The sequence below is a fragment of the Bufo gargarizans genome, chromosome 3 (assembly GCF_014858855.1).
Source record: "Bufo gargarizans isolate SCDJY-AF-19 chromosome 3, ASM1485885v1, whole genome shotgun sequence".
Classification (NCBI taxonomy): domain Eukaryota; kingdom Metazoa; phylum Chordata; class Amphibia; order Anura; family Bufonidae; genus Bufo; species Bufo gargarizans.
The window spans coordinates 305459514-305478639 of NC_058082.1; the positions used below are offsets into that span (position 1 = coordinate 305459514).

The 19126-nt window shown below is 43.3% G+C and overlaps 1 protein-coding gene across 1 annotated transcript in view; it reads left to right on the top strand.

Moving 5' to 3' along the window:
• LOC122932349 (F-actin-uncapping protein LRRC16A-like) overlaps positions 1 to 19126 on the top strand; it is a 299289-nt gene that overhangs the window by 13285 nt on the left and 266878 nt on the right. The window contains 1 exon segment of the mRNA XM_044286714.1: positions 84 to 181. Coding sequence (XP_044142649.1) covers positions 84 to 181 — 98 coding nt within the window.

A 19126-nucleotide genomic window follows, 5' to 3' on the forward strand; every position in this document is an offset into this window, starting at 1 on the left:
CGAGCCGCCGTTTGTGGGGCAGTTGTTTCAGCCTAAGGTATGAAAAGCAATTTTGGTAACGTAATTTTCATTGTTACTTTCAGAAAGCATCCGGGATGTTATTGGGAGAAAAATTAAGATTGCCGTGCGGAAGAAGGTGAAACTTGAGATCAAGGGAGATAAAGTTGAAAACAAAGTTCTGGTATGTATTCCGAATTAATTTTTATTAGAAGCCAATAGCAATAACTGCCCGCCGCTTCTGACCGCATATACTTTGTAAGTTTATTATGCTTCGAATTATTCCAGAAGACCCATAGATTGTATCTCCAGATTTGCTTATTGACAGTACTTTCATTCAGTGTGTTTTCTTGAACTATTGTAAGGCTTTGTACAGACTTGGGCCTAGATTCCAGTAGTCTATTCTGGCATATGAACAAAATACCAGAATCATTGGATCCGACATATGCTGGACACCAGCCACTGCCCACCAGATCCCATTCACTGGAATTGAAATACTACATGCAGCGGTATTTCATCCTTTATTTTTGCCAGAATCTGCAACGGAGGCTCCTGCCAGAACCTCCGACGTGCCAGTAGCATTACCTATACACAGGAAAGGCGGAGCTGTTGGTCTGGGCAAAGTTACTGTACAACATTGGAGATTTATATGCCATATTGAGTTGTGGAAACCTTGTGACAACCCTTACTGTTGTCTGTTAGGTTATAGGTATCTGTACATTTTAGACCAAGGTTGGCAAAAAGCACTGCTTTCGGCAAGACCAGCCAACCATGTGATGCATGTTCGATATTCAGTTGATGTTCATTCTGGCATTGAGAACACATGCACACTCAGCCGAATGGAAAGTGCGTGCGTACGAGGAGGTCGGGAGCTGATGACCAAATGAGCATTCAGTTTTTAAAGATATTTGCGCCTCATGCACACAACATGGGGTCGGTACATCAGGACACGGAGTCCCTTATGGCTCTGAACTGTGGAGCGAAACAGCATTCTGTGTGTTGCTTTACAGTTCTCTGTCGGGTACTGTGTATAACAAACCTCTATCCTCCTAGGGGGAAGAGCTCCATGCAATATTGCGTACCAAAAAATTATTTTCTGTGGGTTTTGTGCTGAACTTACCTGCAATGTTCATGGAAGCCAAAGGTAGTATAACGTCTACCTACTGCCTCAGGTTCAGAATGTTGCTTAGTAGAGGAAAACATGTAAAAATGTTTCTACTTGGCATTCTTTGTTGAATTAAAGGGGGTTTTCGAGATTTTCTTTTACTGATGACCTATCCTCTGGATAGGTCATCAGTATGTGATTGGTGGGGGGTCCGACACCCAGGAGCCACGGCCTTCTCTCTGCTTTTCCTAGGCCAGTGACGACAGTCATGTGTCACGTTCCTTGGAGCAGCTCACCCCCATTCAAGTGAATGGGACTGAGCGCGATGCCAAGCACAGCTGATACAATGTACATCGCTGGTATTGGTAAGCTGAAAGAAGGCCGTGGCGCTCACAGGAGCACCGGTGCCTTCTTAAACAGCTGATTGGCGGGGTTCCCGAGTGTGGGACGCCCATCGATCACATACTGATGACCTATCCAGAGGATAAGTCATCAGTATTTAAATCTCGGAAAAGCCTTTTAAGGAATAGACTGGGGAAGAGGAATCAATTGTGTTATCTCTAGTACAGGGCCTGCCGGGGTGGAGCATGACCCAGGGATTGAAAGAACCCCAAAGATACAATTCCTGTGTCATGCCCCGCCCCTCTGACCTTACACCAGGCATATAACATAGTATATGAATTCTGACTGCAGTGTTTCTTTAATGATTCGGGAAGTTCTGTTGACTCATACTTTGATATAAATTCAGCGTTTGCTTTGCAATGTTTTTGACTGATTTCCTATTTATGTGTAATAAATGGTTTTCAAGAGCAAGGTAATGTGGGATCCAGCTAGGTGTGCTAATTGTGCCGTAGTTAAAATAGTTTGGTTTAATCTGATGATTGCTCCATTTATCTCAATGGTGTGATTTGTTTCTGTCTCCTCGTTGTGCGATTAACTATTTGTGTCATCACATTCTAATAGAAGATAGCTCTGTAAGTTGGCCGGCCAGCTGATTAGGCCATTTTTAGACAATTGGCCTTTATGCGCTGCCCACGAAAAGGTTATCATCTGCTTTATGTAAAAAAAAAGAGAATATCTGCTGGCACTGCCCTGCATGCAGCCTGTGTCCGCATGATAACTGCTGAGAAAGGAAACCTTGAAAAGTGAATGTTTTCCAATGTAAACAATTTATTTGGACTGTATACAGTATAAAGAAGCCATTTACTTAGTAGGAACCAATCCCTAAAAAATTAGCTATTCCCAGAAATGTAAAAATGGTTCAGACATTGCAAAGTTTTTCCAAGGTATTTTGCTGCTGGTTCTCCACGGATTTGCCAAGAACTTTACTCTTAGCAGTGCAAAGCATGACATCTACAGAAATGTGAAAAGTGGCATCTTGCCCTGGAATCTACATAGATATATGGGGACAGAGTTCTGAAAATCCCATTCAGAAGTATTGGATTGTGTTTTTTTTTTTTTTTTGCCTTCCTCTGGATCAACTTGCAGGATGACAGGCCGAACTGAATGGACAAATGTCTTTTTTCGGCCTTATGTACTATGTTACTATGTATATTAGACACATTTGCAATCTGTGACCAATCCGCCGTATCCGTACAGAGGAGGAGATTTCTTTATTTATGGCCAGTTTTTTGGTGTACAGAAGTTGCAAGTTTTGTCATAAGTGCCATTTTGCTACAAAGTTAGTGAATTTATTTATTACAGTATCAGTTATTTTGATTCTGTTACCACGGGCCATTACGGAATTCTATGATAGAATACATCACGGAAGCCTTTAAGAGGCATTCGGTTTTGCATTTCTTCATAATAGAAGTCTATGGACCATGTAACGCAGGGATGTCAAACTCGTGGCCCTCCAGCTGTTGCAAAACTACAACTCCCATCATGCCTGGGCATACTACAGCTATCAGGGAATGATGGGAGTGGTAGTTTTTTAACATCTGGAGGGCCATGAGTTTGACATCCATGATGTAACGGATCAGTCTGGTTGCAGGAGTCCGGACGGATCTGTTATGCGGCCTATAGACTTCTATTATGACAAAATGCAAAAAACGGAATGCCTCTTAAAGGCTTCCGTGATGTATTCCATCATAGAATTCCGTTGTGGCCCGTGGTAATGGAATTTTAATCAAACCCGAACTCTAACTTGTAAAACACAAGTTCGCTCATCCCTAATCCCTGCCTAATAGAAATGTTAAAATGTGTTATTTTTACCGTTCCTAATAGGCAATGATTTTTGATAAATTTGAAATATATACAGCGTTTTTTTTGTTGTTGTTTTGTTTCAGTGATTAAAATTTGTCAATTTTTAGCATCTTCCGACACTCTCGCCACCTAGCTTGGGACGAAGGGATGGGAGCTCCACGGCCCAACTGACTTGGTGCATATTTAGATTTAAAAAAAACATTTTTTTTAATCTCATCCAACATAGTGGGATTTTCTGAAACTCGCCTGGATCTCGGGAAAAACACTTAAATCATGGCATATTGGAAAGACTGTAAATAAGAACATTCTTTTATGTCTGGGTGGGCTGAAAACCTGTACAGACCAAATGCTCCCACAGCTGAAAATTTTCTTAGATCTCATGAACATGACCTTTACTATGAATCCATAATAAAGCACCCTTGTCCTGCCCTGGGCCCATTCTATGCCCACACACTTTTCTTTTACTTAAGGATTCCCTATAAATGACAAAACAATATCATAGTATACTAGTAAGAAAGAAAGTAAGCTGCTTCTGATTTGGAAAAATTAAAATCAGTCGTGTTCTGATCATAGGTGGAAGGGCGTCAATGCCTATTTCTTTTTGAGTCCTTTGTCATTGCTACAGCCACTAAAAATTGAAGTAGACTATATGTAATACAGTACTGTATGAGTCTCCATTCCAACTCTATGGAACTACTAGCGATACCCAAGCACTATACTAGGCTATATAAGGCAGTCCCATACAGATAAGTGGAGCAAAACCCCCCCATGGTTGAACAGTTATCACCTATCCACAGGATAGGGGATAACTTGTTGTTACTAGAATACTTCTTTATCCAGGGATTTCATATTGATGGCCTGTCCACACGATAGGTTATCAATAACAGATCGGTGGAGATCCGACACCTTCCACCTCCGTCTGTTTAAAGAGGTTGTCACGCTCACCAGAGGTGCGGTGAGTGCTGCAGGCTCTTCACAGCACCGTACATTGTATATCTGCTGTGCTTGGTATAGCAGCTCACGGAAAGTCGCGGCCTGTTTGAACAGCTGATCGGCAGGGGTCCCTGGAGTCAGATCCCCCACTGATCTGATGTTGATGATCTATACTGAGGATAGGCCATCAGTATCAAATTCCCCTTGTGATCTGGTGTCTCAGAATTGTCCTCACAATCCACATCAAGGCCAAGTACCTGAATGAAGAGATCCTCTGAGGGTTGACAATGACATGGCCACATGGTGCTAACTTTCATTGCTGAGCCAACCTCACTGAGAACTGGACCTCTTTATAATATGAATATTTTATTGATTCAATTGCTTTTAAATCAAATCATTTACTTGATTTAATTTTCAAGTGCAGTTTTTGAGGTTATTAAGAGCGATGGTCACTGTGGAGAACTGCTCCATAGATAAAGTACCCTGACACATTGATATATAACCCTCTCAATCTATTCTCATTATTCGGTATCTTTGGCACTCTGACAACTGTACTCCATTTACAGTTTCCTAAAAGCAGGACAGGCTCATTAGAATGCAAATTAACGTATTGGTTCCATTAGAAGCATTTTGCAGTTGTAGTGCTTTTATTGAAATATAGTCCTTCTTCAGGCTGGGGTGAAATTGGTGACTCCTATGATTAGTTTGTTTTGGAACTGTGAGTACACTGTTCATAGTGTGCCCAATGAAAGACTAAGGGGCACATTTATTAAGACCAGCGTTTTAGACGCCGGTCTTAATAAAGGCCCTGTACTGGTAGTGGCTCCGCCAAGGTTATGAAGAGGTGCCGGCCTCTCCATAACTTTGGCGCATCCAGCGCCAGTTCTAAATGAAAGACCATTCACGCCTAAAACAGGTGTAGAAAATGGTAAATGCCTGTGCCACGCCAACAATTTTAGACCTGGCGTTAGCAGTGAAAAGTCACGGATAGCGGCACAATGCCTGAAATATGCCTAATGTAGGCGTATTTCAGATTAGTAAATGACTCCCTAAAAGTACCTGCACACCAGTACAGGTCAATTTCTGCATGGAAGAAGAAAGCGTGCAAAAGATTTGTCTAATCTCATACACTTTGCTGGTACCGTATTACTTCGTGATTTTTCCGGCACCTCCCCAACGGAACTGACAGGAGGGTGTCCCCGCCCCCTGGACAGGAAACAACACTGAGGCTTCCTCTCCTTACCTAAATCAGTGTTGTTTCTTGTCCCCGGGTCGCACTGAAGCTCGGCCTGGCCTTTTCCCCAGTCTCTGGGAGGGCCGTGCAGAGGATAGGGGGCATTAGGGACGTGCTGTCTCTCTTCCCCATCCTTTGTCATAAATCCTTTGCCGAAAGGCAGCCCCAGGCTCCAGTTGCTTGCTCCTGGTTCCGGAGCAAGGAAGAAATATCTTTACCCGGCACAGGTGCGGTGCGTCACGTGACTGTGTGTGCGTCATCATGTCGGAGTAACTCCAATGACTGCGTTAAAAGAGATGGGAACACCGTTTTCTGCGGTGTCTCATTTGCTCCTATGGTGTTGGCTCCTATGGATCTGGAAGCTGCCCGCAAGCCTATGAATTCTGCCTCAGTCGCCGGTAAGCCTCTTCTCCAAAGTGTTGGTGGATTATATTGGTGGGGTTGTGGTTCCCTTCATTCACCCTGGGTGCTTGGTGCTGTTAGGAATTTTTTGTATGGACTTGGATCCTACTAAAATTCCTAAATTTGATTACTTATAGTGTAGAGAAACCTCCACCGTCAAGGCACCTGGGGCTGATTCGGGCCGCAAGAAATGCGCTATTTGCCGAAAGCCCTATGCCCTAAGTGTACAGAGAATATTGTGTCAGAGTCTCTCTCTCTCTTTTGGACTCCATGCGGCGCATTATCCGGGGTGTGGAAATCGTATCACCCGATGCCCGGGACATGCAGTTCCGGGCAGGTAGTTTGTTCAGTAGCTTAGCCCTGCTGTGGGCAAGTAGCAGGGCTGAGATGGCTTTGTTTACCGGAGCAGTAGACGCAGTGGATCGGCGACGAGCTGGGCATGGAGAGGCGGTCCCATGGTGATGGGGACGCTTGAAGTTAAAATATACCATCGGATTGGAGAAAACTCAGATCCGATGGTATATTCTAAACCTGAGGTTTTCCCATGGTGATGGGGACGCACCTCTGATAGGGCGCTGACATCCGCGACACCTGAGGGGTTAATTGCACGGACAGCAGCTCCCTGTCAGAGGTTGGGTGCCGGGAATGTTTGTACAATGTTTGCATTGGTGGGCAGTGCGCCCCCCCAACCCCCCCCCCCCCCTTCTTCCCAGTATTAAAATCATTGGTGGGCAGTGCACGGTACATCATTGGTGGCAGCGGCAGTTCCGATCGGAGTCCTTGCAGTTTAATGCTGGGGCTCTGATCGGTTACCATGGCAGCCAGGACGCTACTGAAGTTACAAGAAGAAGGAGCGCCGGGTGGCCACAGCGCATGTAAGTATATGGTAACCGATCGAAGCCCCAGCATTAAACTGCTGGGACTCCGATCAGAACTGCCGCTGCCACCAATGATGAAGGGGGGAGGGCTCATTGCCCACCAATGATTTTAATACCGGTGAGGGCGCACTGCCCACCAATGATCCAATGATTTTAATTTCCAAAGGAGCAGCTCAGGGAGCAGTACAGAACATTTAGTACCACAGAGGAACTACTAGACAACAAATAAAGGTGTTTTACCACTGAAATGGCCATGTTGATTGGTGGGATCGGAGTCTGAGGCATTGTATGTTTACGCTGGGTTCACACCTGAGCGTTCTGAAGGGAGCGCTCTGTATGCGCGATTGTACCGGCGTTTGCAATCGCGCATACAGAGACAAGCGAACGCCCATTGTCGCGCGTTCCCAAAAGTCTATGTACGGAAAACGCACAACAAGACTCCCCAAAGAAGCTCATGTACTTCTTGGGGCGTCGGGCGTTTTACAGCGCGATCGTACGCGCTGTAAAACGCCCAGGTGAGAACCATTCCCATAGGGAAGCATTGGTTTCTCCTTGTTGAGCGTTTTAACTTACAATGGCCCAGAAAAGAACATTGTACGTTGCAAATACTGTATCTTGGCCATTGTCTCTTGAGGGATGACTGTACTCTTGTTTTTACTCCACTTACATTGAGGAATTGAGTACATTCATTATTGTCATTACCTCATGCATACTAACCCATTAATTTCTGTGAGGCCATTCACACATCAGTGGTTTTTGCAGGTCTGTTTTTCGGTTCGGAAAATTATAGAACATGTCCTATTCTGGTCCGTTTTGTGGATAAGGATAGCCCTTTTTATTGAGAGGATATATACATAAATACGACGTCCACATAAATGGGACATATCCCAACAGTCTCCATACCATTGAATGGGGTTATTTGTATGGTCCGTTTTTCAGAAAAGCAGCACTAAAAAACGTCCATTAAAAATGGATTGTTTGCCCTTTTTTTACTGTCGTGTGAATGTAGCCTTAGTACCCAGAGGAAACGCATACAAACTTATGTTTCCCTTGGTTGGCTTTTAACCCAGGACCAGTGATGGCCAGTTCGCATTGTTCCCCCTGCGAACACACGCGGGCTGCTATCTTTTTTCGCAAGTCCGGCGAGGCACAGATCTGAAACAAATGCGGTCAGTGGGAGCAGGCAGTTCTGAGAACAGCCTGATGAAGGCCCCCGGCGGCTGTTCTCAGAACTGCCTGCTCCCACTGTCCTCATTTGTTTCAGACCGGCTTGCGCACAGGCACAGGTAAGGGCTTACCTGTGCCTCGCCGGACTGTGAAAAAAGATTGCAGCCCTCATGTGTTTGCATGCGAACTGGCCATCACTGCCCAGGACCCCAGGCTTACAAAGCGACAGAGCCACTGTCCAATAGACTACCTTATTCTCTGCAGAGGGGTACAGGCTACAACTGTAAACAAAAATGTGCATTTAAAAAAAAAAAAATATATATATATATATATATATATATATTATTTTTATTATTATTATTATTTTTTTTTTTTCTACAGTTGGACCCTCTTGGCAGTATATGCCTATACAACGGCATGTGTTATCTCATACACAGAGTCAACAGAGCATCAGCTGCATTTTATTTTGCCTCCTGTAATAAGTCAAAGAAAACCCTACCAATTACTGAAATGTATTTCCTTTTAGGTATGACTGTTTAGCTGCTTACAAATCATATTGCCTGTTTGAATAGAGCGAAATATTTTTTAAGATGATTTTGTTCTACATAAAAGGAATGTAATTATGCCGATACAGCAAAATATGATTCATGTTGAATCCTTTTGTATTTTCTTATCTGCTTTCAGTCAGGAGCTGTCAGTATAGGTTGAAATAATTTTATTATTTTAATTCTTCTCCATTACTCATACAGTATTTTACTCAGATTTTACTAATTAAAATATATACCAAAGGGGGCCACCAGAGCCCCCAGTACGGCCGCCAGCTTCTTCTAAGCAATGGGATTTTATTATTACAAATTAAAATGTAAGTTCAGAGACCGGACCTGGGTGGAGAACTATCCTACCCTACCTAGGAAACTCCTATCAAACTTTGTCAAGGTTTACTTCTGGAACATTCTGTAACAAAATTTAGGTTTCTCTTAGCTTGTGATCTACAAGTAGAGAAGAAGTGGATCGTGTGTTGCCTAGTTTACATTTCCCACTGTGTCCATATACAGGAAAACCCATATAAACTCGTTACTAGGTGGTATTAAATGCACCAATTTGCCGAGAAAGGCACTGTCCTGCTGGAGAAAATGCTGGAGGTGCAGAGAGAGCATTTATGGTGGGACGGGCCTACACTCAGTCCCTTCTGGCTGGCAGTTAATGCTGCTATCAGTAAGATATGCTCTGTTAATGTCCAGTTAGACCCAGAACATATACCGTATTTTTTGCTTTTATAAAATGCACCTGATGATAAGACGCACCCCAGGTTTTAGAGGCGGAAAATAAGAAAAAAATCTTTTTCATCAGATCCTTAGATCATATCCCCATATCAGATACACAGGTTAGACCCCCATACAGGTCCTCACATCAGACCCCCATATCGGGACATCAGAACAGACCCCCTTATCAGATCCTCAGATCATACCCCCAATAACAATCTGATGCTCAGCACCTGGCCCCGATGGGATCCCAGTGGAGGTTTACAGAAAATATACTGAGGTATTAGGACCTGAGCTCCTTAAACTTTATCGGGCGGCGCAGCAGAGGCGTAGACTCCCGGATTCGATGTATGATGCCACCATAGTGGTGATTTTGAAGCCAGACAAGGACTGTGGGTGTGGGTCATAAAGGCCGATATCACTCCTAAATTTGGATTATAAAATTCTCACGAGACTTATCGCCTCCAGACTGAATAAAGTGATAGCCAAAGTAATACATAGAGACCAGTCTGGGTTCATACCGGGACGTTCAACGTCTGATAATATCAGAAGGGCGCAGGTTATAGCGCAGGTGGGAGTGGCGAGGGATAAGCGCTGGGCCATGGCATCTCTAGACACTGCTAAGGCCTTCGACTCCGTGGAGTGGGTGTTCCTTTTGGAAGTGTTACGCTGTTTTGGCTTTGGCCCTAGATTTATTGAATGGGTAGAAATTCTGTATCACCTCCCCAGAGATAACATACTTGTAAATGGGTCGATGTCTGAATCCTTTAGCCTTCACAGGGGAACCAGGCAGGGCTGCCCCCTGTCGCCACTTTTGTTCGCCATAGCCATTGAGCACCTTGCTTTGAGAACTCGGCAGGATCAGGTCTTTAAAGGGATTTCTATGGGCGATAGAACGGACAAGGTCGGACTTTATGCGGATGATCTCCTCCTTTTTATGGATGAACCAGAGAATACACTCCCTAGAGCGATTGATATAATTGGCGAGTTTGGAAGGTTCTCGGGTTTGCACATAAATTGGACGAAATCGGCACTCATGCCCTTGTGGTCGCACACGTGGCCTCCTCAGTATTGTAATCTGCCAGTTGTGGATTCCTTTAAATACTTAGGGGTTATTATCACCAGGGATCCCCAGTTGGCGTATTCCCTGAATATTGCTCCTCTGGAGACCCTGTTTACGGATAAATTTAGGACATGGCGGACCTTACCACTCTCCATTATGGGAAGATTGAATCTGGTTAAGATGACACTTTTGCCCAAAGGGTTGTATCTGCTGGCGCATGCGTGCACCCCGGTATCGCAGGGCTTTTTTGCTCGCATCCACTCGTCAGTGACTAAATTTGTGTGGGGGGAGTCCAGACGGAAGTTGTCCCTTCGGGTTCTTCAGAGGCCCAAGCTAGAAGGTGGCGCTGCTTTACCTGATTTCTTCCTTTATTACCTAGCCGGGCAGCTGAAATTCCTAACTACCTGGGTTCAGTCGTCGGTCTTGCCCAATGCAGAATACTATCTCAGGGAGCACCTGGGCTTATCCTCTCTGTGGCCGGTTTTGGAAGGACCGCGTTTTATATCCATGCGCTCGCTCCCCATCCATAGAATGGCCCATCAGGTGTGGACGGCTGCGAAGATGAGGTCGTTCAAAGACATCCCGGATGACATCCCTCTGTGGGATAATCCTATGTTTGCTCATTTGAAAGATTTGGAGGGAGCTAGATGGTGGAAGGCACAGGGTGTCAACAAACTGAGTGATATATATGCCGGCGGCAGCCTGTGCTCCTCCTCTCAGTTACAAGAGAAGTTTGAATTGCCTCGCTCTTTCCTTTTTAGATATCTACAATTAAGACATGCACTAACGGCGCAGTTTGGGACGGGAGGTCACTCAATTTCCAATTATCCCCTGATAGGAATTCTTAGATCGCAGGGCCCGAGAGGTATTATTTCTGCACTCTATACGCACCTGCTTAACAATCGCACACTGATGAACCCACTTACGGTTGAAGGGAAATGGAAGAACTCTATCCCCTCCCTATCGGCGGATGATTGGAATGAAGCACTGCTGTCTCCGACGCGGGTCTCCCCGTCAGTCACTAATAGGCTGATTCAACTGTTTATTCTGCATAGAAGTTATCTTACCCCTGTCCGATTGCATAAAATGGGCAGACTGTCACATAGTAGGTGTCACAGGTGTCATCAGGATGGGGCAGACTTTTGGCATCTCCTGTGGGACTGCTCGTACTTAAGGTGCTTCTGGGAAGCTGTGGTAGGGGTATTATCCGCAATAGTCCCAAATGCAGTACCGCTGTGCCCAAAAAGCTGCTTACTCGGTATCCTAGATGAGGAGGTTTGGGGTCATCACCACAGGATTCTTCTGAGTGAAACCCTATTCCTTGCCAGGAAAGCCATTGCCCTGAGATGGATGGATGATAGAACTCCTACACTGGGTCAATGGAAAGCGCTGGTCAATCAGGCTGTAAGCATGGAAAAGGTTGTCTATACTCACAGGAAGTGTCCACAAAAGTTTGACAAAGTGTGGGGTGAATGGTGCGCATCTCCTTTGACTGTGCATAATGCTTGTATGTATTCAGCTGCTGATGTGTAGTATTATGTCTATGTGTATTGAGGCAACTGTCTCATTTACTTTGCGGTCTCTAGATGATATCTGACTTAGTACATCTTCTTACTGTATCGGATCTAATGTAATACTGTCCTGTACTTGCACTGTGTCCCCTGCGTGGGATTTATCCTGGATTTGCTACTTCTTTACTTGTGCTGATGTAACATGCCTTTCTTGTTAAACTTCAATAAAACGAGTTTAAAAAAAAACAATCTGATGCTCTCAGCATTCATTTATAGTAGCATCATGTACTTATGTACCTGGCCAATGACTGCAGGTGCCCTCCTGAATTTACCTGTATGATATAGTTCAACAGAAGTGGCAGTATGTTCTGTACTGTGATATTTGATTCTGCTGAGGCAGCATTTTGTGTAGCACTATGGTATTTCTGCCCTGCCTACTTCTGTTGTCTCACCGTTAGTCAATGTGAACCTGCCTACAACATAGGGCCACTTTTAGTTTTTTCCAGGGCTACTTTAAGTTCCCAGTACATCTTGGCCTAAAGACTGAACGTGCATGTGGAACTCTCGGTTATATAGTGTCGCGTCTTTGCGTATAAAATGGCAGGGAATTTTGAAGGTTTTTTATAAAAATGAATACAGTCTTCTAAGGTGAAGTTTTAAAGAAAAACTGGTCAGACAATGTTAAAAATAACAAAGAACTGTTACTCTCCTGCCCCCCGATTCCCCCACTTTTTTGGGTTTACAACGCTCCTCTGGTCCCCATTGCCCTTCATATCCTGTCTTGCCTCAACATGCCAGAAATGCCAAGAAAGACTCAGCCAAACATTTGCTCTAGCAGTGACTGGCTGAGTGATCCTTTCTTGGTATTTCCAGTGTGGGACAGGAAGTGGGGAGCGGAGCAGCAGAGGATCGATGAAGGTGAGTAATGCTTTTACAGTATGTGTATATACACTCACCTAAAGAATTATTAGGAACACCATACTAATACGGTGTTTGCCTTCAGAACTGCCTTAATTCTACGTGGCATTGATTCAACAAGGTGCTGATAGCATTCTTTAGAAATGTTGGCCCATATTGATAGGATAGCATCTTGCAGTTAATGGACATTTGAGGGATGCACATCCAGGGCACCCGTTCTACCACATCCCAAAGATGCTCTATTGGGTTGAGATCTGGTGACTGTGGGGGACATTTTAGTACAGTGAACTCATTGTCATGTTCAAGAAACCAATTTGAAATGATTCGAGCTTTGTGACATGATGCATTATCCTGCTGGAAGTAGCCATCAAAGGTTGGGTACATGGTGGTCATGAAGGGATGGACATGGTCAGAAACAATGCTCAGGTAGCCCGTGGCATTTAAACGATGTCTAATTGGCACTAATGGGCCTAAAGTGTGCCCAGAAAACATCCCCCACACCATTACACCACCACCACCAGCCTGCACAGTGGTGACAAGGCATGATGGATACATGTTCTCATTCTGTTTACCCCAAATTCGGACTCTACCATCTGAATGTCTCAACAGAAATCGAGACTCATCAGACCAGGCAACATTTTTCCACTCTTCAACAATCCAATTTTGGTGAGCTCGTGCAAATTGTAGCCTCTTTTTCCTATGTGGAGATGAGTGGTACCCGGTGGGGTCTTCTGCTGTTGTAGCCCATCCGCCTGAAGGTTGTGCGTGTTGTGGCTTCACAAATGCTTTGCTGCATACCTCGGTTGTAACGAGTGGTTATTTCAGTCAACGTTGCTCTTCTATCAGCTTGAATCAGTCGGCCCATTCTCCTCTGACCTCTAGCATCAACAAGCCTATTTCGCCCACAGGACTGCCGCATACTGGATGTTTTTCCCTTTTCACACTATTATTTGAAAACCCTAGAAATGGTTGTGCGTGAAAATCCCAGTAACTGAGCAGATTGTGAAATACTCAACAACCATGGCACGCTCAAAATTGCTTAAACCACCTTTCTTTCCCATTCTGACATTCAGTTTGGAGTTCAGGAGATTGTCTTGACCAGGACCACAACCCTACATGCATTGAAGCAACTGCCATGTGATTGGTTGACTAGATAATCGCATTAATAAGAAATAGAATAGGTGTTCCTAATTCTTTCTGTGAGTGTGTGTATGTGTGTGTAATAAATATATATATATATATATATATATATATATATATATATATATATTAGGGATCGACCGATTATCGGATTTACCGATATTATCGGCCGATATTCAGGATTTTGAACACTATCGGTATCGGCATCTATTTTGCCGATATTCCGATAGTGTATGGGGAACACAGATCGCGCTGCTGACAGCGCTCTCCGTGTTCCCTCAGCAGCACAGGGGAGAAGGAAGCAGTGTCTCCTCCCCCTGTGCTGCTCCTGCCGCTGCCGCCAATGAAAGGACAGGGGACAGGAGGAGGGGAGGAGCTATGGCCACTGCGCCACCAATGAAGATTAATCTATCATTCATATACAGGAGGCGGGAGCTGCAGGATCACATAGCCGGCTCCCGACCTCTATGAGCTGTAGCTGCGATCCGCGGTAGTTAACTCCTCAGGTGCCGCGGATCGCAGCTACTGCTCATAGAGGTCGGGAGCCGGCTATGTGATCCTGCAGCCAGCTCCCGCCTCCTGTATATGAATAAATGTGAGATTAAGCTTCATTGGTGGCGCAGTGCGCCCCCCCAAGCCTCCCAGTATCAGACATTGGTGGCGCAGTGCGCCCCCCCCCCAGTGGTGGCGCATAGGGCCCCCCCCACCCCAGTCGCAGTGCGCCCCTCCACAGGATCCCCTCTCCCTTGCTCCTCCGATCGGAGCCCCAGCAGTGTAATGCTGGGGCTCCGATCGGTTACCATGGCAGCCAGGACGCTATTGAAGCCCTGGCTGCCATGATAAGCTCCATGCTGCTGTGTGCACAAAGCACACAGCAGCAGGGACAGTGTGAGCTCCTATTCACCCTGATAGATCTCTATCAGGGTGAATAGGACAAGGGTTCTAGTCCCTAAGGGGGCTAAAAGTTAGTAAAAAAAAAAAGTTACAAAAAAAATAATAAAAACACCAAAATATTAAATATAAATGAAAAAGATTTACAAAAAAAAATAAAAAATACACATTAACAATAAACATTAATTTTCAGCAGATTTGTGGGAATTTTTTATTTTTTTTTCAAAAATGAAAATTCCCAGAATATCGGTATAAATTATCGGCTATCGGCCTGAAAGTTCACAAATTATCGGTATCGGCCCTAAAAAATCAATATCGGTCGATCCCTAATATATATATATATATATATATATATAATATAAAGAAAATAATGGCGGCACCGGATGCAGACAGTGTGGGTGCTAGGTCCAGGGATGTAGCTGCTTACCCCAAATGGACAAAAACGAAGAGAGGACAGCACTCCAAGTAAAAAGTAGTGGTCTTTAATCACCCATGTGGATGGCAACGTTTCAGCTCAAACAAGAGCCCTTTACAAGCTTGTAAAAGGCTCTTGTTTGAGCTGAAACGTTGCCATCCACATGGGTGATTAAAGACCACTACTTTTTACTTGGAGTGCTGTCCTCTCTTCGTGTATATATATGTGTATATATATATATATATATATATATATATATATATATATATATATATATATATATATATATAATATATATGGGAACGTGATGGTGGCACTGGAAAACAAATACTGGTGGGTGCTAAGTCCATATATAGCTGCTTACCCCAAATGGATAAAGACGAAAATCGGACAGCACTCCAGGTTAAAAAGCAAGTGGTGTTTATTCACCCATGTGGAAGGCAACGTTTCAGAGCCTTTCTCAAGCTTTGCTATATATATATATATATATTTTAACATTGTTAATTTTATTTTTATTTTTTTACGTTTCTCCCTGGAAAACCCCTTTTAAAGTACGAGTGCTGATATCCTTCCATTTGGCGACTGCTACAGCACTGGGAAATCCTTCTTCTTCCACTAGACCTGGCTTGGAATAAGAGAATGCATTATTCATGCATTTGTTAATAACACTGCAATGTTCTTCTCTTGTGTGGTCACCACTGCCAGTGTTTGCATTCAAATTAATGATTATCTTTTATTGGGCACCACGGCGCAGTTGCAGGCTCCTTCCACAGGAAGTTATTCATTCTGAGTCACCACACTAAACATTGCAGTTCTTCAATTTTTAACATAAAATCGAATACGTTTCTTTACTTGATAAAACATCCCATAGTTATTGATTGATAAAATCTTCAGTGTGGAACTACAGAATATGGGAAGAAGCATAAGAGCACATGGTAGTTCTTCCATGTTTTCCCACATAACACCTGCTTCAAGGTATATGCTTTACATCAGAGACTCTTAACCTTTTTATAGGTTGTAGACTTCCTAGAAATACAATACGTGTTTTTGAGTCACATGAGGTATTAAACGGTAAAAATGTCTATTAAATACATGGGTGAGTTATATGGTTTCTACATAGTGTCGGATCTTAAAGGGAATCTGTCACTAGCAATTTACCCAATTTTTTTTTTTCATGAATCCATGTTTAACAGAGTACCCAGAGGGGCGTTATTCTTTCTCCACGGTGCCCAGGAACGCCTCTCTGAAGTGCCGTGCCCGGCTAAATTTGAAAACTAATAACGCCTCCAAGTTCATCTAAATCGCCTCCCAGAGGCGCGGCTAAGTGCTCAACACCCCCTCCCCCCCAGCGCACTCGGCTATGGGCTGTGCGCTACGATTGGCCAGCGCTGCAACAAGGGACAACCTTAATACAAAAACTCCGCCCAGTACAACAGAAGGAGCTGCAGACACCGGAGCCTATACCGGGCGAACGGAGCGGCGCCCAGACATACAAGTAAGTGCAGGGGGACCCCTGGGCGCCGCTCTGCCCACTGATATAGTTAGTTTTTTAGTTTTTATACTAGTGAAAGGTCCTCTTTAAGCCTACAATAGGCTTTGTAGGAACCAGCTACAAACGTACTCTGCTCAGAAGTCCCAGGTAGATGGGCGTGTTCAGTCTAAAAGAGGTGCTGCCCTCAATATATTTAGACTAGAACCTTCAGAATCACAGGTGCATATCCATGAAGCAAACATAATTACAAAAAACAAAATGTCATCTGTGTGCTGTCTGCATCATTGCAGCCGTTCCGCAAATTATACTGTATTTGTGTGGATTTTGCGGGCAAGAATAGGCATTTCTTTTAGGAAAATGTGACATGCACACATCTATATTTTTCATCCATGTGCCATTTGCATTTTTTGTGGATAGCACATTGACCCATTCATTTCTCATAGGCCAGGCACACATCCACATTATTTGCGGATCCATTTGGGTGCTCTGCAGATTATATTTGGGGATAAGAATAGCCATTTCCATTGATTGAGAAAAATGTGGAATGCACATGGAAGGTATCTGTATTCAGCGGATGTGTACTAGATTGTTATTATTTTTATTTATATAATAATTTTTATTTTCATTTATATTTTTTGTTTTGTCTTAGTTGTTTATATTTTGGTGCAGCACTTCATTGATTACCTCATCCTGTGAAATGTTTCCTCATTTATGTGGCCTGTGTGTGGGGCGCTGTGGGCGACAGCACAGAGCGAAGAATCTCTCTTTTCCCCTTTTTTCTAATAATGTGAAGAGTATAAAAAATGGTCAAATACAACAATTATCTTGAAATTATAATCTGAAAAATACTGATAAAAATCTTTTACATATAGTAATATATAAAATAATAAAATGTATTATAAAACACAAAAAGAGATTATTATATATAAAAAATAATTATAAAAAACATTAAAATATAAGCTAATAAATTGGATATATAAAAAATTGTAATGGTGGAAATTGGTTATATGCAGAATGATAGTATATATATATAAAATATAAAGAACTGAAAATATAGTAAAGAATATTTATATATAAAAAGTAATGAATAAAAAATATAAAATATATAAAATATAAAAATAACAAAAAAACAAATAATAATAATATAATTAATATAAAAAATAAAATATAAAAAATAAAAAACTTTAAATAATTTTCTTGTCCCAAAAAATTTCTTCAAAAGGGAGAGAATTTAAATATTGACAACATAATTGATAAAATTAATTTTCATAAATTAAACAAAGAAAGGTTGAGACAAGATGTAATAGTAGGGTAAGTGTAATTTTCACATTGTTTTGGGTGTTGGTCACGTTGTCGAATTAACACGTCAAGTCTTAATTGACTGACGGTTAATTCTGCACATGAATTAACTAGACGATAGTAATATAAGTCTAATTGAGGGTTTTAATGTGGTTTTTTGATATGCACTAATTCATTTTTATATATGTGTATACTTTTTTCTTGAATATAGCAGATTTTGTACCAGGCTATCTGCAATAGTCATATTTTCAGTATTATACATTTATACTCTTCAACATTTTTAGTTCATTTTTTCGCAGCTGTGCACTCGCCCGCGGCTTTCCATATACTTCTGATCCTTTATTCAGGTCTGCGACGCAACTTCCGGCCGTTGACACGCAGTGGATGTCCAATGGGCATGCGCGGCTGTTCGCATCCGGTGCTTGGAGCGCAGCCCGCGGCTCCTCATACACTCCTGGTCCTGCAATCAGGTCTGAGTCTCAGCTTCCGGCTGTTGACACGCAGCGGGTGTCCAATGGGCATGCGCGGCCGATCGTATCCGGTGTTTGGAACGCGGCCTGCGCTTGCTCTTTTGGGCGCATGCGCGGTCGACACAGCCGAACGCTGTATACATGTGGCTCACTATATATGTTATAATGCCTGCACGCTGGCACTCTGTACATCTTCACCCACCCCCCTCTCCTCTCTCCCCCTCTCCTACTTTATGCTAATGAGGAGGTTGCGGCCCCCTTCCTCCACATGGCGACCTGGCACACAGGTAAAAATCATCAGTAATTGATTATCTTGTATATATGTGTATAGTCATGGAGCATTTGAGACTAGGCACTCCTGAGGAAGCTAGCAAGTCTGGCGATACGCGTTGGGCTCTTCTCCTGACCGCCACGCAGGCCCCCCATCATGATATACTTTTTATGATAAGTATTTTGAATCTTTCATTCCTGTTGATGGATTACATGCACTTTATTGTTATCTACTAATTGATGTGGGGGTTTGTCCATATGCCTGTGGTGAGCCAGGATGGCATGTACTGATATATGGTTTACATGGCCTTGATTTGTTGTATACGACAATTTTTAATCATTTTGTGTTGTGTCTGTCTTTTCCAATAAATTTGTTATATTTTAGATGTGCGGCTCTCGTTTCGGTATTCTTTTTCTTCTTTTTTGCACAGACATACAAGTAAGTGCAGGGGGACCCCTGGGCGCCGCTCTGCC